The following is a 26,003-nucleotide window of genomic DNA, read 5'->3' as shown; positions in this document are numbered from 1 at the left end:
CTATTAACAATGAAATGCAAGAGTAGAGACCAGATAAGACTTAACCATTTGCAGTCTTGAGATTTGGAACTGTGAGCTCTTGTGACATTGACATTGATTGTATGAAGTTTTTTAAGATCCTGTGCATACCCTTTTTGCATATGCATTCACTGCCAATTATATGTCTTTAAAATTTCCTCTATTCTAGCATTAGATTTCGAAGGCAGCTAGTGAATTGTATTTAAAATAAACTTCTAATTCCCAAATTCGAGAAAAAGTATTTGTAACTTAAGTTTTAATGGTTTAGATCCATAATATATAAAACATACAAATTAATAAGAAAGCAAGCCAAAAAAAGAAAGATTGAAGGATATGAACAACTGATAGAATAGAATGCATATATATGAAAAGGTAAATAATTTAATAAATGCAAATTAAAACAGATGCCATTTTCTTACTATTCGCTACTTTAGATATCGTGGTTACTTGAAATTGAGCTGACCTTGGGAAACTAGGAAGTAATTAGGTCTTATTATTAAAATCATTGGAAGCACATCTGTTCCATCTGCCCTAGAAATGAAATGAGAGTTAATGAGTTGATATATGAATATGAATAAATTAGAAATCTTAAGGAACAAATAGGATATGAAGTGTAGTGCTGTCCCTGCCCCCTCTCCTGTCCCCTCCAAAGGCAATAAAAGCACATAATGGTTTTAAAGGCTACTTTCAGACTAACTATTCCGAATATATTTTCATAGCCAGAAAACATGTAAAACAAGACTCAAACGTAAATGAAGAATGGAAAAGCATGTTTGGGTCACTGGACCCGCCAAACATGCCACAGGCCCTACCTAAAGGGAGTGATCAGGAGATGATTCAGACTGGGAAACCTCCTCGTTCCGAGTCCTCTGCTGGCATTTGTGTCCCTTTGTCAACTTCTCCACAGGTACTGTCACCCAGTCAGTGGTCCTTCTAATAATGTCTTTGAACCCCGTTCTGCTATATTGGATGTTTAAAGGCTGTGTACTGTAGTAGAAAAATCAATATGGTGACTTTTCTTTTAGGGAGGACATATTTCTTTCTAAGACAGGTTTATCTTTAATTTTATAGTGAGGAGGAAATCTAGTTATTGAAAGTACTAAAAAGGTCTCATTTTAGGGTACTTGCCAATAAAGTGATCTGAAATTGTGGGTTGAAGACACTATTATGAACTGTAGTTATAATTAGGCTGCAGTGAACCTTTTAAATCTTTTTTATTCCTCCTCCAGTATAACATAGCTATATCTATAAAGTAGCAAAAATACTTCTGGGAAGAAGTCCCAAATTTCCTATGTGTGATAAATGTCATGATGCTTTTGATATACAGATCATTCCTGACAACAATGGTTAGACTTAGGATTTTTTGAGTTTGTATGGTGTGAAAGTGATATTCATTCATTAGAAACTGTACTCCGGTACCCATATAGCCATCCCATTTTTTGTGTTCAGTACAGATTTCAGTAAGTTACCTGAGATAGTCAGCACTTTATTATAAAATAGGCTTTGTGTTAGATAATTTGCCCAACTGTTGGCTAATGTGAGGGTTCTGAGCATGTTTAAGGTAGGCTATGCTAAGCTGTGATGTTCAGTAGTTGGGTGTATTAAATGCATTTTCGACTTAATGATATTTTCAGCTTATGATAAGCTTATTGGGATGTAATGCCATTGTAAGTTGAGGAGCATCTGTATTTGAAATAAGTTTGTAATTTAAGGAGCTCTTTCCTAGTCATTCATATCTTAAATAAAAAATATTAATTGAACCAGATTAAATTGAAATTCCATTTCTTCTGTTCACTTAATGATAATTTTTGTTTAATGTTATTTTCGTGCTAATCTGTTTTTTTATATATAAAATGTAGGATTTATATAAAAAATGGAAATGTAGCATTTGTGGTTAAACTTCATTTTAACTGGGTTTTCATTGAAAAATGTATTTAAATGAATTTTAAAATTGGTACATTAATGAGGACAAAAAGCTGTTATAATTTATAGATAAAAACATGGGTACACTTTTATCTTCAAATATACTTTGCTTATGACGTAAATAGTTAGAATTCTATTTGTTTTGTAGGTTCCAGAAGTGACAACTGTCCAAAATAAAAAACCAGTAATACCGGTTTTAAGTAGTACAATTTTACCATCCACCTATCAGATTCGGATTACAACTTGTAAAACTGAACTTCAGCAACTCATCCAGCAAAAGCGGGAGCAGTGCAATGCTGAGAGAATAGCTAAGCAGATGATGGAAAATGCTGAATGGGAGAGTAAACCACCACCACCTGGTAAAAGTTCCATTGATAGGTAGTTATAGTCTAGTCTGGGTGCTTAAGGCTAGAATCTAATAGAGGAAATGAATACTTAACTACCAGACAAAAGAGGTAAGAACAGAAATGTTATTTGGGAAACCCAGAGGAAGAAGCAGTGAGTAAGAAATTGTGTCATTATTTGTTGATTTGGAGCTTTTTAGTTGTGGGGGCAGCTGGCAAAGTCATATTTAGGCCAATCACATAATAATTTAGCCTATCTGTGCTTCATTTTCCCCACTTATAGTACTAGGTTTTACCTGTTTAATGTCTTGCCACTTTCTCATTTGAATGTCTGGCTTCTTTGACCAAATTCCTGCTTTTAATTTCTGGAAGATTTAACATACTTTGATTAATATTAAGAAAAAGTTAGAAAATTTAGAAAATGATGAGTACTTTTGAAAAGAAAATAGGCTGGGTGTGGTGGCTTACGCCTGTAATCCCAGCACTTTGGGAGGCTGAGGTGGACGGATCACTTGAGGTCAGGAGTTCGAGACCAGCCTGGTTAACATGGTGTCACCCTATCTCTACTAAAAATACAAAAATTAGCCAGGTGTGGTGGCACACGCCTGTGATCCCAGCTACTCAGGAGGCTAAGGCAGGAGAATTGCTTGAACCTGGGAGGTAGAGGTTGCAGTGAACTGAGATTATGCCACTGCATTCCAGCCTGGGCAACAGAGCAAGACTCCGTCTCAAAATAATAATAATAATAATAATAATAATAATAATAAAGTAAATAAATAAATAATTAAAAAAGAAAACAACATCACCTTTAACCCTACGCCTTAACGATGATCAACATTAAAATTATGAGGAAGCAGTTCTGTATTGTTAAGACTTAAAAGTAATTTAGAGATACTTCAAATGAAAATCTGACTCAGCTATTTTAGCAGACTTGCCTAGTGTAATGTAGCAGAGCTAGTCTTTGACACTAGATTTGTAGGTTTAAAAATATTTTTTGAGTTTCTGTCTCTACATTTTAATGATAAAAATTGAAATTGAGAAGATGCATAGTGTGCTTATATATAGATATTTACAAATCATGTGAATTCCCATGGGCTACTGATGTGGACTTGGGGAAAATGCTGGTAAAGGTCAATGATTTAAAGATTTAGAAGACACTGTTAAGTGGCAAGTAGCATCGTTAGTTGCATAAATTTTCTTATCAAAATAAATATTTTGGAATTTTTTAATGTTGAAACTTTGTGATATGAATCAATATTATATACCAGCGCTACTTTAAAAACTGAAAAGTTGAGCACAGACTGCTGTATTTTATGTAGAATCTGTCTTTGTAAGTGGCATATTATACTTAGTAGAGTAATACATTTTATTTAATAAATCACAGAAAAGATGTCAAATTTTGTAGTTCAAGAAATGTGCAGTGACTGTTGGACTCTTGATTTTTTTCTTTCTGCACTTGAGTAGCTGTGAAATTGATTTTCTCCAGAGGGAATGTGCAGCCTAGCCTGGTAGATTGTTAAATTTCATGACAAAGTGTTTTTGATCACTTTCAAATCCAGCATATTCTTAAAAATCACATTTAGCTACTGTTCCCACATATGTGAGCCAGAGATCTAAGGGGAAACGTTTTGTTTTTCGTTTTAGAGTAAGCTCGGTTTGGCAGTGGTATCAGTTTCATTTTTGTTTCTTAGTGAAAAGAAATCATTTCTAAAATGACATTATCACTCAGGTTGCCACAGTGGTGATTCCCAGTACAGTATGCTCTTTAGCATAGCTTTCTGTTTTATTTTAAAATCTTACAGTATTAAATATAATGAACTGTTATACTTAATACAAAAGAAGCTATCAAACATTGAAGACAGTTATGTGCAGGTACTTACATTAGGTGCTGTGAATGAACCATGAATGGATAAGATATGGTTTTTGGTCCCAGGGGATGTATAATTTATTAGAGGAAATTAATCATACTCAAAAAAAAGAATATACATAAGAAAACATAGGTTATAGATGTCAAAGTACTGGAAAGTCCATGAATATTCTGAGGCTGTGATTTATAATACCATTTATACTAATGTGTTTATACCATAGAATAAATGATTTCAAGTAAAAAGAGAATCAACCAACATTTGGATGTTTACTATAGGCTATGGATAATATTAGATTCTTGTATATATCTCATTTGTTCATATAGTCACCCTTTGGGTTAAGTAATATGTCCCTCATTGTACATTTAGGAAATTAAAGGTCATAGAGTTTAAATAAGTAGCTCAAGCTCTCACTTTTATGTATAGTGGAACTGGGCCTCCTAGTGCCCAGTTTCTCTAGACTAGTCATTACCCCATCTACTGAGTCAGTAGTCAGGGATTTCAGAGGTAGCAGGTACCCCTGTGCCCTCATTTTCAGTTAACTGTCGTGCCTTGTCAGATACTGGAGAAGGGCCCCAGGGGCTGCCTTTCTGAAGCTATTTAAGCAACACTTAATTGCTAAGTTGATGTCTCAGTAAATAATATCTGTCATGGTCCAGTAGACCACTCTTTATTGGCAACTATTGGTACTTACAAATATTTTAGTTGTTGTGATTGTTTGCAAGCTGGTTGTTGGTTATTATAATGGGGGATGATGGGGAGATTGTATTTGTAAACTACAGTTTATGATACGCTCCTTTGCTTTTCCTTAGGGTGGCGTCCTAAAGGGCTATTAGTTGCCCATCTTCATGAGCATAAATCTGCTGTGAATCGAATTAGGGTCTCTGATGAACACTCACTTTTTGCAACATGTTCAAATGATGGCACAGTGAAAATCTGGAACAGTCAAAAGATGGAGGGGAAGACCACCACTACCAGGTACCATCTGCTCAGGAATGAATCAGTTCGTTAATTCAAATCAACAAATGTTTATTGAGTGCTTACTCTATAACAACCACTGTTAGGGATAGCAGGCATATAGCAACAATAAATAGACAAAAATCCTTCTGTGGTGGAGCTTACCTTCTATTGGAAAGTAAGAGACAAGGAAAGTATAAGTAAAACAGCTAATGTGTTAAATGGTTAAAAATAATTGTGGTAAAAAATACATCTGGAAAGGAAGATAGGAAATGCAGTAGAGGTGGGGTAGGGTAGAATTTAAATAAATTAACCAGAGAATGCCTCACAGGGAAAGTGACATTTGAGGAAGGACTTGAAAAAAGTGAGAGAAAGCCATGTGGATATCTTATGGAAAAACATTCCAGGCAGAGGAAACAGTCATTTCAAAGGCCCTGAAGAAGAAACATGTCTGGCATGATTGAGGAATAGCAGAAAGGTCTTTGTGGCTGGAGCAGAGTGAGCAAGATGGAGGAGTAAGAGGGGCCAATTAGATATGGCCTTGTAGGCTGTTGTAAAGGACTTTGACTTTGACTCTGAGTGAGGTGGGGAGCCTTTGAAGAGTTCCGAGTAGGGGAGAGATATGATCTGAGTTAGCTGTCAACAGAATTACGCTGGCTATTATGTTGAGAATAGACTGAAGAGGAGCAGGGCAGAAGCAGTTAGGAGACTTTTAATAATCAGACAAGAGCTGGTGGCTTACTAGCAGTATGAGGTGGTGGGAAATGATCAGATCCTGTATATAACAAGATTTGCTGAATCAGTTAGATGGAATATGATCATGAGAAATGTAAAAAAACTATAGAATGGCTAACTGTATAAGGAAAACAAATAGTGTACCATTGCCACACTCCTGTGGACAAGAAGGATATAATTTATGATTTATGACTTCAAATCCCTAAGACTCTAAATATGCATGATGTGATTTTAATAAATGTGATTATGATAAGATTTTAGAATTGTACAACTTTGTAAGTATGTCCCTATCTGATTTGTAGTTTATCCTCCTTCTGTTTCTTTCTTTCTCTGTATTGGTTCTACTATACTCTTTTTTTTTTTTTTTTTTTTGGAGACAGAGTCTCGCTCTGTCACCCGGGCTGGAGTGCAGTGGCACAATCTCAGCTCACTGCAAGCTCCGCCTCCCGGCTTCACACCATTCTCCTGCCTCAGCCTCCCGAGTAGCTGGGACTACAGGCGCCTGCCACCACGCTGGGCTAATTTTTTGTATTTTTAGTAGAGACGGGGTTTCACCATATTAGCCATGATGGTCTCGATCTCTTGACCTCGTGATCTGCCCGCCTCGGCCTCCCAAAGTGCTGGGATTACAGCCGTGAGCCACCACGCCCGGCCCGTTCTACCATATTCTTATTTGTTCTTTGCCTAGTTTGGTCTGAAAAGAAAGCTACTAGAAATCAGAATTGAATCTCATCTATGTAAAAAGATGTGGGGAATCTCTGGTGCTTTTCTTGTAAGTTCATTGACCATAATTAACCACAAAATCATCAAACAACAAAATATCTTTGATAACTAAAATAATTTAAAAGTTTACTCTTTACTTACCAACCTGATAAGATTTTGTGCTGATTAGCTCTATATTTTTACACCATGCTTAATTATTGTATTTTTCCTCATTCTGTCTTTGTGTTGTATTGGTCAGAAGATAATTTAAAAAGAAGAATCCTAGGTCCATGTAGAAATTTTTTTGTCAACATTTTACTATAAAATTTTCAAATATACAAGCAAAGTTGAAAGTGTTTAACAGTGAACATCCATGTACTTGCCACCTAGATTTGTAATGATTTTACTATGTTTGCTGTGTTTTATAACTATTCATTTATCCACCTCCCATCAATCTATTCTTTAAAATTTTTATTTTACTTCTTAGAGTCAGGGTCTCTTTTGCCCAGGCTAGAGTGCAGTGGCCTGATCATAGCTCACTGTAACCTTGAACTCCTGGGTTTCAAGTAATCCTTTTGCCTCAGCCTCTCAGGTAACTAGGACTATAGGCGCATGCCACCACACCCAGTTAATTTATAGCTCTTTTTTCTTCTTGATATAAAATTTGTATGCTATGAAGTACGCAGATCTCAAGTGAACCATTCCATGAGTTCTGACAAATAAAACCTCTACATCCTGAATCCTTCTCAAGATACAAAATTTGACCATCATACCAGGATGTTCCCTCCTATCCCTTTCTTTTAAATCCCTGCTCTTTTCTTCCCCTTCTACTACCATTCTTTTGATTTTTTTCCTAACCATTCTTAGCTTTTTTTTTCCTTTTTTTTTTTTTTTTTTGAGATAGTCTCACTCTGTTTCCCAGGCTGGAGTACAGTGGCATGATCCTGGCTCACTGTAACCTCTGCCTCCTGGGTTCAAGTGATTCTCCTGCCCCAGCATCTCAGGTAGCTAGGACTACAGGCGTGTGCCACCACACCTGGCTAATTTTTGAATTTTTAGCAGAGAGGGGTTTTGCCATTGTTGACCAGGTTGGTCTTGAACTCTTGACCTCAAGTGATCCGCCAGCCTCAGCCTCCCAAAGCACTGAGATTTTACAGGTGTGAGCCACTGCACCCAGCCCATTCTTAGCATTTTAATTAGCATTTTAAGTACCTCTTCTGATAATTGTTTTCCAAATGGTTCTTTGTTATTATCAGTTGGATTCATTGTCCCCTTTATTAGGATGGTAAATTGCAAAAACCCTGCTTGTTAGTTCTCAAGTGATTTTTATTACAGTCATACTTTCTGTATCCCAGTGTCATGCTTTAGACAGTGTTGTTTCGGTATCCCATTTCAGTTAATAATATCCCCCAAATTTTGGTAATTTAGCTGACTTAATAGAATTTGGGAAGTCTGTATGATTAGGAGACTGGATCTCCTCTGAATGCAGTTACTCTTTTGCTTTGCTGTAACACCTGCTCTCTTGTTTGTGGGCAGCCATGGGCCTTGGATTGGGAAAGAGTGTAAGAAAATGCAGTGTGTCGCCCTTATCACATCCCTTTATTGACTAGTGGGGGAGAAGGAAGCAATTCTTATTGCTAGAGCCAAGTGGGGAACAGCTGGTGGCAGGGAAAGAACAGCAAAACTAATGTGTTTTCTTAGGAAATGTTGCTAGTACATTCTGACTAAGAGGAGTTTCCCCCAGGAGTGATGTTGGCAGACCATTCAGTTCCCAGTCCTGATTTTCTTACTGAATTGTGATTGATGATTTACGCTACTTAGATCTTGGCTCTGCCATTTTCTTTTTTCTTATTTGAGTTAAACTTTCAGTTTGTCCCTTTGGGACTAGTTGTTGAAAAATTGCTGTTTTTCTAAACTTTTGCACAGATTTTTCAACTTATTTATAGTATTTTAAATTACATTTTCTGTGTTTTCTTCTTGTGCTACCTTATTTCTGGCTCATTCAGCTTCTCAATTTTAGGGGAGATGGATGCATTTGTTATTTGTTGAAATTGGGGTGGTAGTAAAGTAAGTGGAGTTCTATCACAGTGAAAACTTAAAACAATATGAGTGGTACAAAAGAAAGTTGTCAGTGTTAGGGTTACATATTTTGGAGTCACTGGTAGTGTTACTGGGGGATCCTTGCTCCCAGAGCTCCCAAGATGGTGGCGGGCCACTTGCAAGATGGTGGCAAGCCTCGTATTCTCTGACCTGGGGTTCTTGGCCTCACAGATTCCAGGGAATGGAATCTTGGGCTATGTGGTGAGTGTTATAGCTCTATTAGAAGCAGTGGGTCACGGAAGAGAACCATGGAACCCAGTGACTAGTGTTCAGCTCGATTAGGACGAACCCAGGCACTTAGCCGTGCAGGAACAGTGGCAAGCCTTTAGCCCTATCGGGAGTGGCAGTGGGCGCCTTGCTAGATCAGGAGCACAGCGGACACCCTGCAAGATCTGGAGGGATGGAAGTCAGCAGCGGGTCTGCGACAGCAGCAAACAGCAGTAGTGGACGGCCAGTGAAAGCTTAGCTTGAGCCATAACAAAACATGGACCAGAAGAGTGCAGTTGCAAGATTTAATACAGTGAAATAGAGTGAAAACAGAGCTCCCATATAAGGGGAGGGGACCCAAAGGGGGTTGCCCTTGCTGGCTTGAATGCCTGGGTTTATATCCTGATCCTTGTCCCTCCTGCTGTGCTCTCAGGCAATAGATGATTGGCTATTTCTTTACCGAGTTTAAAGGCGGATGCGGTCACCTTCCCAGCTAGGCTTAGGGATTCTTAGTCGGCCTAGGAAGTCCAGCTAGTCTTGTCTGTCAGTAGTATTGAAAGTCAAAGTTTTTGAGTGACTATAAAGTAAAGGGATTATGAAGGGCAACAAAGGCCTGATGTTTGAATCTTAGGAAATTGAATTTTTGGAACAGGAAGAGAGGGGCAAGAAAGGGAAAGAGAAGAAACCATTTAAGTTAATATTATAAACTACAATGAAAGAGAAAACTTATGAAAGGAATATGTAGGCCTCTCTCAAAGGAGACAAAAACTCCTACTAGCATGAAAACCTCATAATGCCATTGGTGCACTCTCATACAGTGCCCTCTGGTGGAATGCAATTGATGCCTCTTCCCTGGAGGTGTTTTTTTACATATATGTATCCAAGCCTTTATGATGTACATGTCCTAAGGAAATAACTAAGAATCAACTCAGATTTAGTTTCAAGACTGTTCAGATTGACTTTCTTTATAATAGCAAAAAATTAGGAGCACACTAAAAGTTCAGCAGCCATTATCAATGAAAGACATTGATAATTGTGTTTTTTAAAATTAGGTTTAAGAAGAGCATATGGGGTTTCTGTTTTGGAACGGCATAGTAAATCTGTTCCTCCATAAAGCAGTGAGAATACTGGCAAAGACTGGCAAAGTCAATTTTCTGAGAACTTTGGAAATCAGCTAACGCCTTGCAGCAATCTAAAGTGGATTCAAGAAAAACACTTGACTCTCCATAAGAACAGTGAGCCATGTCATCTTTAACTTACTGTAATCTCATGCCCCTTTACCAGCTCTGTGATAGTCTGGAAAACAGCCTCATAACTATGGTAGCCATGAAAACTAGCCCCTTAGTAGCCAGTGGAGGGGTCATAATAGCATTGGAGCTCCCCAAAAGCCCATCTCCAGAGAATTGTCACTATTTGACCTCTGCGCCAGCTGGCTGTAAAGTTCCATTTTCAGGACCCGTCTTTATTTGACTTGGCTCATACCTTGTTCTTTGAGAAAACTCTTACTCACAGGGTACTTGTTGAAAATAATCATCACCATTTATTTAACATAGCAGTCATCTTGAAGTGGCATCAAGAGGCTGACAGAAAGCTTAAAAGGAAGAACTGGGTAATGAGATGTCCATATGGGCCTTTGAAAAGTTTTGATCTATCCCTGGGTCCTTATAAGACCACATGTATGTGTAGAGTTGTGCACATACCTAGGAAGGAACTGAAAAGACCAAATTCTCATGTCTGGCTGGCTTTGAGACTCTGTGCAAGCAAGAACTGAAGACTAAAGCAGAGATGTAAAATGCCTGATGGAGTGTTGAAGGTGTGCCACAACATAAACAAAACCCTCAGTAAAAGGCTGGAACACTTAATTGTTCAAGGCATTGAAGGAAATACCTGCCAGTTATTAGGTGACCACTTACCTAACTGAACAGAGACTTCAGTGGCCACATATGACAAAGAATACAGACTTTATAGAATTAGTCCAAGCAAGTCACTAAACAAATAGCAACAGCTTTGGAATCTTATTTCCAACGTTGACACATTATATTAATTTTGAATGCACAGTTTTGAACAAAAGATTACAAGTTAGGCAAAGAAGCAAGTAAGGATGGCTTATACATAGGAAAAAACCTTACTAGACACAGATTTTAAATCAGCTATTAAAAATATGTGCAAAGAATTAAAAGAAACCATGTCTAAATAATTAAAAGAAAATATGAGAACATTGTCTAACCAAATAGACAATATCAATAAAGAGGTAGAAATCATAAAATAGAAATTCTGGAACTGAAAAGTATAATAACTGAAAAAATTTGCTGGAGAGCTTCAGTAGCAGATTTCCACTGATAAGAGCAAAAAATTAGAGAATTTGAAGATGATTGATATTATCCAGTCAGAGGTACAAAAAAGAAAAGAATGAAGAAAAATGAGTAGAGCCTCAGAGACCTGTGGTGTACTATCAAGCATTCTCACACATGCATAATAAAAGTTCCAGAGGGAGAGGAGACGGAAAAGGGGACAGAAAGAATATTTGAAGAAATAATGCCTGAGAACTTTTCATGTTTGATGGAAAATGTTAATCTGCCAAGCCAAGAATTCAGTGAACTCTAAATAGGACAAAATCAAGCAAGCCATACCTGGACACATCATACACTATTGGAAGACAAAGACAGAATTTTGAAAGCAGAGAGAGAAAAGTGACTCATCACATACAAGGGATCTTCTATAAAATTAACAGTTGATTTTTAAGTCAGAAATGATAGAGGCCAGAAGTCAGTGTGTTGAAAGGAAAAGACTGTCGACCAGTAATTCTGTGGCAGTAAAATTGTCCTTCAGAAACCAAGGAGAAATTAAGACATTTCAAGATAAATAAAAACAGGGACTTTATTGCCAGTAGATTTGCCCTAAAAGAAATACTAAAGGGAGTCCTTTATGCTGAAATGAAAGAATATGATACAGTGACTTCAATCCGTATAAAGAAATGAAGAGCACTAGTAAAGATAACATAAGTAAATACGAAAGTACAAATTATTTTTATTTGTAACTCTTTTTACCTGCTATCTGATTTCGAAAGATGACTGCATAAAGAGATAATTATAAGACTGTCAGTGGGCTTATAACATGTAGATATGTAATTTGTATGACTAGTTATATGTATGAGGGAGGAGGGAAGAGAAGACAGAGCAAAGTTTTTATGTATTACTGAAATTAAGTTGGTATTAATTTGATTATTTTATGATGTTCATTGTATTCTCAGAGCAACCACAACTTATAAATGTAATCAGAAGGCAGAGTTGATAGGGTGAAAAACATGATCCAACTATATGCTATGTATGATAGACACACTTTAGATTTAAAGACATAAATAGGCTGAAAGTAAAAGAAATGAGAAGATAAACCATGCAAATAGTACCTAAGAAAGAGCTAGGCCAGGTGCAGTGGCTCATGCCTGTAATCCCAGCACTTTGGGAGGCTAAGGCGGTGGATCACCTGAGATCAGGAGTTCGAGACTAGCCTAGTCAACATGGCAAAACCATGACTCTACTAAAAATAAAAACAATTTTTGCCAGGCATGGTGGCACGCACCTGTAGTCCCAGCTACTCGGGAGGCTGAGGTAGGAAAATTGCTTGAACGCGGGAGGTGGGGGTTGCACTGAGCTGAGATCGCGCCCCTGCACTCCACCTTGGGTGACAAAGCGAGACTCTGTCTAAAAAAAAAAAAATAAATGCTGGAGTGGCCAATGTCAGATAGAACATAAACTTTAAGGCACAAATTTCTCCTAGAGACGACGAAGGAGATTTTATAATGGTAAAAGAATAAGTTCATCATCAAGACATAACAATTACAAACATACTTAACAGCAGAGCCCCAAAAACACACTAAGCAAAACCCAATAGAATTGAAGGGAAAAATAGATAATTCCGTTATAATAGTGGGAACCTTTAGTAGCTTGTTTTCAAGATGGATAGAACAACTAAACATAAGATCAGCAAAGAAATAGAAAATGTGAGCAACACTACAAACCAACCAGATTTAACAGGTATCAGTAGAATTCTTCACTCAGAAACAGCAGAATATAAATCTTCGTTAAGTGTACATGTAATCTTTTCTATATTTAACCATATATTAGGTCACAAAACAAACCTCAATAAATTTAAAAGGATTGAAAGCATATGAAGTATGTTTGCTAACCAAATTGGAATGAAACTAGGTATCAGTAACAGAAAGGAAGTTGGGAAATTCTCAAATACATGGAGATTAAACAATATATAGCTAAATACCCAGCATTTCAAAAGGAAATTAGAAAATACTTTGAGATGAATGAAAATGAGAACAGCATACTAAAACTTGGATAATGCATCTAGAGGAGTACTAAAAGGGAAATTTATCACTGTAAACATTCATATTAAAAAAGAAGAAAGATCCTGAATTAGCAACTTAACCCTAACCTTAAGAAACTAGAAAAAGAGCAAACTTAAAGCAAGTAGAAAGGAATGATAAAGACTAAAGAGGAAATAAATGAAATAGTAGAAAAACAAAAAAAAAAATGAGCAAAGGTAGAAATTGGTTGTTTGTAAAGATCAACAAAATTGGCACACCTTTAGTGATCAATAAAAAGAGAGGACTCAAGTTACTAAAAACAGGAATTGAAGGGGACACATTACTACTGACTTGACAGAAATAAAAAAAGAGTACTGTGAAGGAAATACCATAAACAATTGTATGCCAACAAATTAGATAACCTAGGTGAAATGGACGAATTCCTAGAAAGACACAAGCTGCTGAAAATGACTAAAGAAGAAATATAAAATCTGAATAGACCTATAATAATAAAGAAATTAGTAATCAAAAAACCTCCCACAAAGCCCAGGCTGAGATAGCTTCATGGTGTATTCTACCAGAGGTTTAAAGAATTACAGTAGTTCTCCCTTATGTGCGGAAGAGACGATCCAAGACCCCTAGTGAATGCCCCAAACCTCGGATAGTACCAAACCTTATGTATACTGTGTTTTTTGTTATATGTACATATCTATTATAAAGTTTAATTTATAAATTAGGCACAGTGAGAGATCAACAACACTAATAGAAGAGTTACAACAATATATTTTAATAAAAGTTATGTGAATAGAGTCTCTATCTCTCAAAATGTCTTATTATTCTGTACTCACCCTTCTTGTGATTATCAATCTAATAACTGGGACAGCTACTAAGTGACTAACTGACCAACGAGCAGGTAGTGTATTCAGCTGGATAAAGGAATGATTAAAGTCCTGGGCAGGAGGGAACAGGACAGTGTGAGATTTTATCACACTACTCAGAATGGTGCACAATTCAAAACTTATGAATTGTTTGTTCTGGAATTTCCATTTAATATTTTCTGACTGCGGTTGACCACAGGTAACTGAAACCAGGGAAAGTGAAACTGTGGATAAGAGGGAACTAATGTAATATCCATCCTTCAAAAAGTCTTCCAAAAAATAAATGAGGGAACACTTCTTAACTCATCCTTTGAGGCAGATGTCAGTCTGATACCACAGCCAGGTAAACAGTTCACAAGAAAGCTATAGACCAATACCAATAATTAATATAAGTATAAAAATCTGCCAGAAAATAATAGTAAACTGAATTCAACATGTAAAAAATAGTATCATGACCAAGTGCAATTTATCTTAGGAATATAAGGTTGGTTCAACATATGAAAATCAATTAATGTACCATTAATATGGTATAATGTACCATTTATATGGTATAATATGGTATAATATAGAATAAAGGGTAAAGACCAAACGATCATCTCACAAACTGTCAGAAAGTATTCGACAAAGTCCAATATCATTTTATAATTAAAACCAACTCAACAAACCAATTAGTAATAGAAAAGAATGAATAAAGGCCATCTACACAAAAAACCCTACAGCTAACATTGTACTTAATGGTAAAAGATTGAAAGCTTTCCCCCTAAGAGTTAGACAAGAATGTCCACTTTTGCCACTTTATTTGAATACTGTACTGGAGGTTCTAGCCAGGACATTTGGGTAAGAAAAAGAAATTGAAGGCATACAAATTGGAAAGGAGAAAGTAAAATTTTCTGTTAGCAGCTAGCATGAGAATTAGCAATAATTAAACAATGATTGTTTTAAAAACTTACTAGAACTAATAAGTTCAACAAAGTTGCAGAATACAAGATGAATATATAAAAATCACTTGCATTTCTATATGGTAGCAATGAATAGTCCAAACATGAATTTAAGAAACCATCTATTTACAGTAGTATCAAAATGAACAAAATATTTGGGAATAAATTTTACACAAGAAAGTATAAGATTTGTATACTGAAAAATACTAAAGATCATTGAAAGAAATTAAAGAGGACTCAAATGAATGGAAAGAAACCCCATGTTCATGCAATGGAATACTTAATATCATTAAGATGGCAGACCTCTCGATGTACAGATGCAATGCCATCTCTTTGGAATTTCTAGCTGCCTTTTTTTTTCCTGAAATCAATGATCTAATCCTAAAATCCATAAAGAATGGTAAGAGACTCAGAATAGCCAAAACAATCTTGAAAGAAAAGAACCAAATTGAAGGACTCACACTTCTGTATTTCAAAACTTGCTACAAAGCTACAGTAAATCAAGACAGTGGAGTACTGGCATAGGGATAGACATATAGATCACGTCTATGTGTATGTCTGTGTCATATATTCATGGAATAGAACTGACATGCAGAAATACATTGATGGTCATTTTTTTTTGACAGAGGTGTCAGGATAATTCAATGGGGAAAAGAATGGCCTTTTGAACAAACAGTGCTGGGATTACAGGATTTCCACATGCAAAAAGATGAATCTCAGTAGACTTACTCAAAGTGGATCATAGACTAAATGTAAGAACTAAAACCATAAAACTTTTAGAAGAAAACATAGACATGTATGTCTTCATGACCATGGATTCGGTAAGGATTTCTGAGAAATTACATGAAAAACACAAGTGACAAAGGAAAAAATAGACAAATGGGACTTCATCAATGTTATAAACCTTTGTGCTTTCTTTTCAAGAAAGTGAAAAGACAACCCACAGAATGGGAGAAATAACTTATAAATCATATATCTGATAAATATCTATTATTTAAAATGTATAAAGAACCTTACAACTCAACAGTTAAAAGACAAATGACCCAATTAAAAAGCAAATGATGTGGATAGATGTTTCTCCAAATAGGACCAATTAAGCACATGAAAAGACGCTCCCTAGTCGCTAGAGAAATGTAAATCAAAACCACAGTGAGATACTACTTCACACCCACTACAATGGCTATAGTAAAAAAGGCAGTAACAAGTGTTAGGATGTGGAGAGGTTGAAAGCTTTATACATTGCTAGTGAGAATGTAAAAATAGTGCAGTAACTTTGGAAAACAGTTTGGTAGCCTTTCAAAATGGTAGACATAGAGTTACCATATGACCCTATGATTCCATTCCTAGCTATATACCCAAGACAGCTGAAAACATGTTCACACAAAAATCTGTACACAAATGTTCATAGCAGCGTTATTCATAATAGTCAAAAAATGGAAACCACAATTTCTATGTGATGAATAGATAAATTAAATGTGGTATATCTACACAATGGAAAACTATTTAGCCATAAAACAGAACGAAGTACTGCTGCATGCTGTAATGTGAATAAACCTTGAAAACAGTATGCTAAGTGAAAGTAGTCAGATCCAAAGGCCACATATTGTATGATTTCACTTATATTAAGTGTTCAGATAGATAAATCCATAGAGACACAAAGTAGATTAGGAATTGCCAGGTGCTGGGGGAAGGGAGCTTTGGGAAGAGACAGCTAATGGATACGGGGTTTCCTTTGGGTATGCTGAAGATGTTCTGGAATTAGATAATGGTGATAGTTGTAAAATGTGGTGACTTTATTTATAAAGCCCTTTAAAAGGGTAAATGTGATATGTCAATATTAAAAGAGATGGGGAGAGAAAGCCTAAGTGTGTGTGAGAGACCAAGCACACTGGCACTCCCGTCTCTGCCATTGCTTGTCACTGGCTGTCTTTACTCATCTACAGTACTGATTGGGCCCCTGTAGGCATTGTGTTTGAGACATTTGTCCACACAAAGACTTATACACAAATGTTTATAGCGGCATTATTCATAGTAGCCAAAAGGTGGAAATGACCTATATGTTTATCAGCAGATGAATGGATGAGCAAAATGTGATGTAGCTGTACAATGGAATAATATTCAGCCTAAAAAGGAATGAGGTATTACATACCACACCATAAACTTTGACATTGTGTTATGTGAAAGAAGCTTAATTTAAAGACCACAATGTATGACTGCATTTATATGAAATGTCCAGAATAGGGACGTTCATAGAAAATAAAGTTGGTTAGTTGTTACCAGAGGCTAGGGAGAGAGGGAAATAGGGAATGAATGCTAATGGGTATGAGGACAGTTTATTTTTTGATGTCTTATAATTAATGAAAATGGCCTGGAATTAGTGGTGATCTTTGCAGAAATCTGTTAATATACTAAAAATCATTGAATTGTGCACTTTAAAATGCACTTTATGGTATTTGAAAATCATTTCAGCAAAGCTGTTATTAAGAACAACAACTAGGCTGGGCACGGTGGCACATGCGTGTAATCCCAGCACTTTGGGAGGCCGAGGTGGGTGGATCATGAGGTCAGGAGATCAAGACCATCCTGGCTAACACGGTGAAACCCCGTCTCTACTGAAAATACAAAAGAATTAGCTGGGCTTGGTGGCGGGTGGAGGCTGAATCAGGAGAATGGCATGAACCCGGGCGGTGGAGCTTGCAGTGAGCCAAGATCGCGCCACTGCACTCCAGCCTGAGCGACAGAGCGAGACTCCATCTCAGAAAAACAAACAAAAACAAAAACAAAAAAACAACTAGGGAGAGATGATTGATAAAATATGTGAAATACTACAGTTTTTTTAAAAAAACAAGTGTAAATATATTATGTATAGAAAACCTTTTGAAGGATATGTAACAAAATGTTAATAGTGTTTCTGGGTGGTATTGTTATAAATGTTTTTACATTTCTGTATTTTAGTGCGCTTAATATGCATTAACTTTTATAATAAAGTGAAATAAATTACACAAGATAGATGAATGTGTTCGGCGTTTAGGGGCTTTTGACTTTTTAGAGGTATGGCCCCTTAGAAGTGTAAAGTTGCAGTCTGTGTGGAGGGTAATGGAGGAGGGAGTTGGTGATAATGGAAGTCCCCTGTGTAGATGATATATTCAAGAAGTTTGGCAGTGAATTTAAAGAAAGAGAGTAGAAAACACAGCTTGAGAGATCAGCATATGTGTGGGAGAGACTGAATATTATAATTTTGCATTTATGAATGTTTTGTGGTTTACATATTACCTGATTTTCCCTGTGGTCCAGTTAGGGAAATAGGTCAAGGATAAACTGAGGCATACAACTGATTAAGTAGCTTCATCAACATCATGTAAGTAGTTGGTAGTGGAAGTTCTTGATTCCAAAGCCAGTGCTTTTCCTTCTGTGCCAAGCTGCGCTGTGTGATGGAATAACTGAAGGGTGTAAGAGTGAGGGTTTAAGATATTTCAAGAGTTGAAGGAGTTATGATCAGGACCACAAGTGTGGGAGTTCTCATTAGAAAAGAGTTCAAAACCAGCCTGGGCAACATGGCAAAACCCCGTCTCTACAAAAAATTAACCAGGCATAGTGATGCACGCCTGTAGTCCCAGCTGCCAGGGTAGCTGAGGTGGGAGGATCACTTGAGCCTAGGAGGTCGAGGCTGCAGTAAGCTGTGATTGCACCACTGGCCACTATACTCCAGCCTGGGCAACAGAGTGAGATGCTGTCTCAAAAAAAAAAAAAGGAGAAGGAGGGATAGTCTATGATGGGAGAGAGAAGTGTGTGCAGATGGCTATTTGAAAATATCGGAAGAAAAGGTGATTTTTGTAACAGTTCTTTTGGGAGGAAATTCTTGTTTTTGTCCTGAGATCAGAGAAATTAAGTGGACCTCACAGTAATAATTTTGCTTGCTAATAGCCATGTGGATATTTAACATTAGCAGTGACATTGTTTCATAAATGAATTTTATTTTTCTTTCATTCAGATCTATTCTTACATACAGCCGAATTGGAGGTCGAGTCAAGACGCTCACATTCTGCCAAGGCTCCCACTATTTAGCCATAGCATCTGATAATGGTGCTGTCCAGCTTCTTGGAATTGAGGCTTCTAAGCTGCCCAAGTCTCCTAAAATCCATCCTTTACAAAGCAGGTATCTATCTTTAGTCTTTTTTAAACATTGTATTTAGTGCACTACAGTACCTTAACTCTCCTTTCTACCCTGCAATGTAGTTGGGATCAACTGAGGGCCTCTTACATTGCACTTCTTTTTTTAAGCCCATAAAATAAATAAATAAAATTTAAAAAATGTGCTTCCAGCTCAAAACTGTCACATGTGGTTAGTCTCAGAAGATGATACCTATGTATCTTACCTTCTGCAAACTTGTCAAGAGGTCAAAGGGGCAGCTTTGAACTTGCAGCTCATCCCAGTCTAGAATTTGTCTGAATAACCTAAAATTACCAGTTATATCTTCTGTCTCAGTTACTAAAAACACAACTCTGCCTGATTTTGAGAATGTGAGTGTTCTTCATTAAGGAAAACTCAAATGTCAGCATTCCGTGACTTGGCATTAAAATCTCTGAAGTTGAGGGGGACATGGAGAAGAGCATTTAGACAGATGATTTGCTTTTCATTTTAAAACAAAATAGCAGTGGTTCTATTTAAGAATTTTCTTCATTTTTTATAAATTGTGGTTGCTTGCAGATTAAATGCATACAAGGTAAGATATTTAAAGACAAAGCAGAACAATTTTTGACCAATATGTGTTACACACTGAAGATTTCAAAGACGTGTTATGCTTTAAGAATCTACAGTCTAGTGGGAGAAATAGACAAGTGAACAGACAATTTCAGTGCAATGTGGTAATTTTTACATGGATAACAGGAGCCAGCTTGAAAGGGAAGACAACAGGTAAGACCAGGTGTGAGTTAGCCAGGTGAAGCAAGGTGGTTAGGAAGGCCCAGGTGGAGGTGGTGGACCAGATAGAAGGAAGCAAAATGAGGAGTTGTTTAGTGGATGATAAGCCATGGCCATTAGGTAGCTTAAGGCAGAAAGGGATATTTGTTGGGTCACCTGGGCTTTTTGTTTTGTTTTGTTTTGCTTTTGCATTTAAAAAGATTTTCCACACATTCACTGAACAGATTTAAGCTACTTTTTTCCAGGACATATTCTTTATGGCCTTTAATAACAAATACCTGCCCATTTGTAAGAAAATCTGTTTCAGCAGATGATGCCTGTCTAGTAACATATCTATTGAGTTTCATGTAAATTATTTAATAACTTGGCATAGTGCACTATGTGATGACTGAGCCCAGAGGCCACACACACAGACAGACATGCACATTCAGTGCACGGTTGTCTCTCAGCCAACGGCACTTTTCACTGTAAATGTTACTCTCTTAAAGCAAACGTTAACTACCTAGATAAGGAGACTGGCAGGATGTTTAGCTTTTACTCTGCCTCACAGTGAGTGCTTCAAAGAAACCTTGCCATAAGGTCATAAGTCTTTGATTGTTTTGGTTATATCAACTGTTGTCATAGATAGTTCTTACTAATTAGAATTTGTGGAAGGAACCATTTTACATTTTACTTTGCAGTTGGATTTTTCATCACTCCTCAATAGGAAGATATGGTCCAAATTATAATATTTATAAGTACAATTGTTTATCCAAGAGTTAGCAGACTACAGCTTGCAGTATGGTCCATAAAATAAGAATGATATTTGCATTTTTAAAGGGTTGAAAAAATAAAAATAATATTCAACAGGAATGTATGTGATTCACAAAGCCTAAAATATTTACAATCTGACTTCTTATAGATGATGTTTGCTGACCTCTGATCTACAAGATAAAACCAAAACTGCCTGTATGAATGCATGATATGTATGAATCAAGGAGACTGGCCAATGTTTTATGTGTTCTTTTTAGTTTTAAAAATGCCTCAACTTGAAAAAAACTAGTACACTTATACAGTGGAATAATAATCTGCATTATAAAGGAATGAATTATTGACTCATGCAACAACATTGATGAATCTTAAATGCATTTTGCTAATTAACCCACTTAACTGTATACCACAAAAAGTGAATTTTAACGTATGTAAAATTTAAAAAGTTAACCAGGATGTAAGGGGAAAGATGGAATGCAGTCTATGACAAATTAATCTGTTTTACAAGTGAATCACATAATCATATTGAAGGGCATGGCGAATAAAGGAGAAACTTTGGAAAACAGTTTTTAAATTTGATACTGGGAGTCTAATGACACAACTCAGCTCAAACATTGTATTCTAGTTCGTTGTTTTTCACAGGGTTAACAACTTCATTTTAAGTTTCAGGTTTAACAAATCTGAAACTTTACCCTTCGTTTGTGTACTCAGGTTGAACAAACAAGTAAATATATTGTAGTTATGGGAGCCAGGTTTGTCACTGTTAGAGAAAGGTATTACAGATGAATGAACTCTGGTGCTGCATAGGAGTTGGAGATTATCAGTATGGACTCATGATATTTGTATATGCATAGGCATAAATATATACATGTATAGAAACACACGAACAGATACAGAAATATAGATGTGTCCACATGCCTGAAGTAGTATACATAATATATCTTTTAGCTCTGGCCATTGAGAGGAACTAGAAGCAGGCACACTGCCATAGCAGTGAACACATAGGGCCTAGATTTTTGTTTCTAAATACATTGTTCAGTAAAAGGAACTAGTACTTCTAGAACTGGTTGATTTCAGGTGTGTGGGGCAGGGAAAATAAAAGATAAGCCTGGAGCATCTTGTGGTGTCACAAAATTAGAAAGTATTTTAAAAAGTGCATTGAAAGGGCACAAGAGCTAACATGAAAGAGCTTCCAATGGGCAAAGTTGGAACAACTTGGGCAACAAAATAAATAATTGTAGTATTGGATTGTAACTCAAAGAATAAAATAAATATCTATGAATCCATACTGATATAAATAAGTGAATAAATAAGTTTCTGGGGAAGAAGTGACAACTTACAGAAGAATCCCAGTCAACTAATGTAGAAGGACTGAGGGAAACAAAAAGTCACCATTAGCTCACCACAGGCATGCTCCCTCAAATGGATGCTAAAATTAGTGGGCCAAAGTTAAAGCAGAAACAGAATTTTTGCATTGTCTCAAAGTATTTTTGCCAAATATTGAGTAATTATAAAGGGAAAAAATGTTTTACAATGGAGAATCCTAGCAGACACCAGCTTAATTCAGATGATTCAAGGTAACATCATAAGTGATTCAGGTTAAACATTTCTAATCTGAAAATCCAAAATTCTCCAAAAACTAGAAGTTTTTGAATGCTAACTTGATGTCACAAGTGAAAAATTCCACACCTGACTTCATGGGACAGGTTGCAGTTAAAACTTTGTTTCCTGCACAAAAGTATTTTGTACAAAATTGCCATCAGGCTATGTGTATAAGGTATATATGAAACAAATGAATTTCATGTTTAGACTTGGGTCCCATTCCCAAGATACCTCATTATGTTATTTCATCTTAAAAACAAAACAAAACAAAACAAAAAACCAAAATCTGAAACAGTTGTGGTTGCAAGCATTTTGGTTAAGCGATAATTAACCTGCACATGCTAACATCAGGTCCTCCCTCAAATGATGCACTGAGAAGGGCACATCACTTCTGTGGTATCTTCCCCAATAAGGCATAATTTCAGGATAATAATGAGAAAATGTCAGACAAACCCAAATTGAGGAACATTCTCTAAAATAACCAGTAGTCTTCAAAAATATCAAGGTCCTGAAAGACTGAGGAACTGTCACAGATTGGAAGAAATTTAATATTGCCCTATATTATCCTGCATTGGATCCTGGAATAGTAAAAGGACACTAGTGGGAAAACTGGTAAAATCAGAATACGTTCTGTACTCTAATTACTAGTATTATACCAAGGTTAATTTCTTAGTTTTGATAAATGTTCTATGGTTATATAAGTTATTTACCTAAGGGGAAGCTTGAGTGAATGATATACAAGAACTCTACTATTTTTGCAATTCTTCTCTACATCTGGAATTTTTTTTAATGTATCAGCTTTCATTTGCTTGATGGAGTCACATAGCTCTTGTTTCTTGACTATGGATAGGATATAAAGTCATCTTAAAGGGAGACTAGTGCTGTGTTTTCAGTGACTGGAAACGTCTGTGCTTTGTGTATTTCTCTAGAATTCTAGATCAGAAGGAGGATGGTTGTGTTGTGGATATGCACCACTTCAACTCTGGGGCACAATCTGTTCTTGCCTATGCCACTGTGAATGGCTCTCTGGTTGGCTGGGACCTTAGGTCTTCAAGCAATGCGTGGACTTTAAAGCATGATTTAAAGTCGGGCCTCATCACTTCCTTTGCTGTGGACATCCACCAATGCTGGCTCTGCATCGGTAAGCTGACTTTCAAGTCATTGACTGGGTTTTGAATGCCACTAATGCCTGCAATTGCTGTCTTGTGAAAGCAGTTTTTTCCACTTTGTTCATTGGTAATTTTTCCCATCTCTTCTTTTCATAGTCATGTTAAAATAACTTGCAATTTTATTTTTTTCATTAAAAAACAGGTTTGAAAGGGTGAAATCAGTATCCTAAGGCATAAAAGTCTCCTCATTGTCCTTGTCTTAAATGAGCCTCCTTACTTTATAATCAGTAAGTGATCAGATTTGCCGGCATTCTCTTACTCTGCCAGTGAAGCAGCAGACTTGACTTAAGGAAAATAACATCTGAGTTTGGGCAGACATGGTTTAAATTCCAGTAGCTTTAGGCAGGTTGTTTAACTCCTCTGAGGTTCAGCTATCTCCATCTTCAAATGGGGCTAATCCTTTCAAGGGCAGCTTTGAGGATTTAATGAAGTAAAAGGATCTGTCACAGTGCGTGGTGTTGAGAGAAGAGCTAAGCAATGGTTTCTTACTTTATTATTTGCCTTGTCTCCAAAGGCTAAAGATGAACCAAGTGATCTAGCTTGCTTAAGCAGGATTTTAGAAAATGTATTGTTTCATGATATTCCATTTTATAGATAACAATTTGTGTATCCCTCTGTCCCTCAGTTGATGGATAGCTGAGTTTTTTCTAGTGTTTGGCTTTTCGGAGTCAACGTGCTGTAAATATTTGCAAACAAGTCTTTGTAAGGACATATATTTCCATCAATCTCAGGCATATATATACCCAAGAATGGGATTGCTGCTTTTGTAAAATTTAATTTTTAATTGACAAACAATTGTATATATTTATGGGGTACAGTGTGACGTTTTGATACATGTATTAATTGCAGGATGATTAAATCAAACTAACAAATCTATCACCTTACATACGTATTTGCTATGAAAACATTTACAATTTACTCTTTTGGCAACTTTGAAATATACACTGTATTATAGTCACCATTCTGTGCAGTAGATCACTAAAGCAAAAGCTTATTCCTCCTAACTGAAACTTCGTACTCTTTGATCAGCATTTCCCATTTTCCTATCTGCCCCTTTCTTCCTTTAAGTTTCACGTTTTTCCCTCATGGTGTTTTGAACCTGCCGCTTGAGAAACTACCACATCTTATTCTTTTCTAGTTGGCATGCTAATTCAGAGGAATTATCTTCTGTGCTTGAATTTCGGTTTTCTAGATTCCCTAACTTACATTTGTTACTGTTAAGTGTGTGCCCTTTGTTTTATTACTTTTTCTATGTTTATATGGAATGCATTTTTTTTTTTTTTTTGCCTTTTGTGTGAATAAACTGTAGAGGGACAGAAAGATGTAATATACCTGTCTATAGAATGTTTAAGAGGGAAGGGCAAATGGAAACAATTGAAATCTGATGACAGATACAAAGCTGCTGCTACTTTGGGATTGGTAAAGTGATCATTGAATACCAGTAAAACATCTTTGGGTATTTAAGGCAATCTGAACATTTTGACATACCAAATTCATTTTGTATCTTCTCAATAGCTTCTGTTTTTGTGGGTGCCTTTGGCAGTTAATAACAATGTCAGCAACTAATAAATTATTCATTTTCAATTTACCTTATTAGTAGTAGCATTATGATAAGCACTTTATATCTGTTATTTAACAACCAAAGGGGTACTGTTTGAAACTGGTGAGACAGCTTCATGAGAACAAAACTTTTTTTTAAGTAATGAAGGTATTTTTCAAATAAATTCATAAAAAGCTAATTCTATTTGTATAAATGCAGCTTGATGTACTTTGATCATTAGATGGTAATCTTTTTGTGCTTTTTCTCTTTAAGGTACAAGCAGTGGTACCATGGCTTGTTGGGACATGAGGTTCCAATTGCCAATTTCAAGTCACTGTCATCCTTCCAGGGCTCGAATCAGGCGCCTCTCAATGCACCCTCTGTATCAGTCCTGGGTGATTGCAGGTAAGATGGAAGGCTGGCTTTCATGTGTTGGGAGATTTTCTTGGAAAGTACGTAATAACCTGCTGCCAAAACTCACGTTTTTAGTTTCATTTTACATATGAACTGAATGCTTGATTCTCTTCTGATTATGGAGGTTGCCACTACTGATACCTCACTGTCATCTAATATTATGTTCAAAAATGATCTCATCAGTCACCATCATTATTCTCCATTCTTAACTGTCCACCACCATCTCCTATCCTTTTTTTCTTCCTCCTGTGTCCCCTAGTTTTGTTACAGCTGCCACCATCTTCCTAGAGAGCTTAGAAACCTTGACTCATCCTTCTCTGTTGCAATTTCTTGTTGCTCTGCTTCCTTTGTGTTGCTTGAAAGCTTCCCTTCCCTTCCCTCATTAGGCACTTAAATTTTCTTGTATGGCTCCTGGGTGTGACACTTGGGCAATTCTTGAAACTGATTTTCCTCATCTTTAATGTGTAGTTAAAAATACTTGCTTTGGGCCGGGCACGGTGGCTCAAGCCTGTAATCCCAGCACTTTGGGAGGCTGAGACGGGCGGATCACGAGGTCAGGAGATCAAGACCATCCTGGCTAACACGGTGAAACCCTGTCTCTACTAAAAAATACAAAAAAATAGCC

At 36.6% G+C, this 26,003-nt stretch overlaps 1 protein-coding gene across 1 annotated transcript in view; it reads left to right on the top strand.

Annotated features, from left to right (window-relative positions):
• The window catches only part of PIK3R4 (phosphoinositide-3-kinase, regulatory subunit 4), a 72,330-nt gene that overhangs the window by 41,360 nt on the left and 4,967 nt on the right, over window positions 1-26,003 (top strand). The window contains exons 11-16 of the mRNA XM_011977966.1: window positions 738-925; window positions 2,090-2,300; window positions 4,963-5,128; window positions 18,974-19,138; window positions 23,185-23,396; window positions 25,238-25,369. Coding sequence (XP_011833356.1) covers window positions 738-925; window positions 2,090-2,300; window positions 4,963-5,128; window positions 18,974-19,138; window positions 23,185-23,396; window positions 25,238-25,369 — 1,074 coding nt within the window. The remainder of the gene's footprint in view (window positions 1-737; window positions 926-2,089; window positions 2,301-4,962; window positions 5,129-18,973; window positions 19,139-23,184; window positions 23,397-25,237; window positions 25,370-26,003) is intronic.

The sequence above is a fragment of the Mandrillus leucophaeus genome, unplaced genomic scaffold, assembly GCF_000951045.1.
Source record: "Mandrillus leucophaeus isolate KB7577 unplaced genomic scaffold, Mleu.le_1.0 Scaffold186, whole genome shotgun sequence".
In the NCBI taxonomy this organism is placed as follows: domain Eukaryota; kingdom Metazoa; phylum Chordata; class Mammalia; order Primates; family Cercopithecidae; genus Mandrillus; species Mandrillus leucophaeus.
This window is presented reverse-complemented; position numbering and strand designations above follow the sequence as displayed.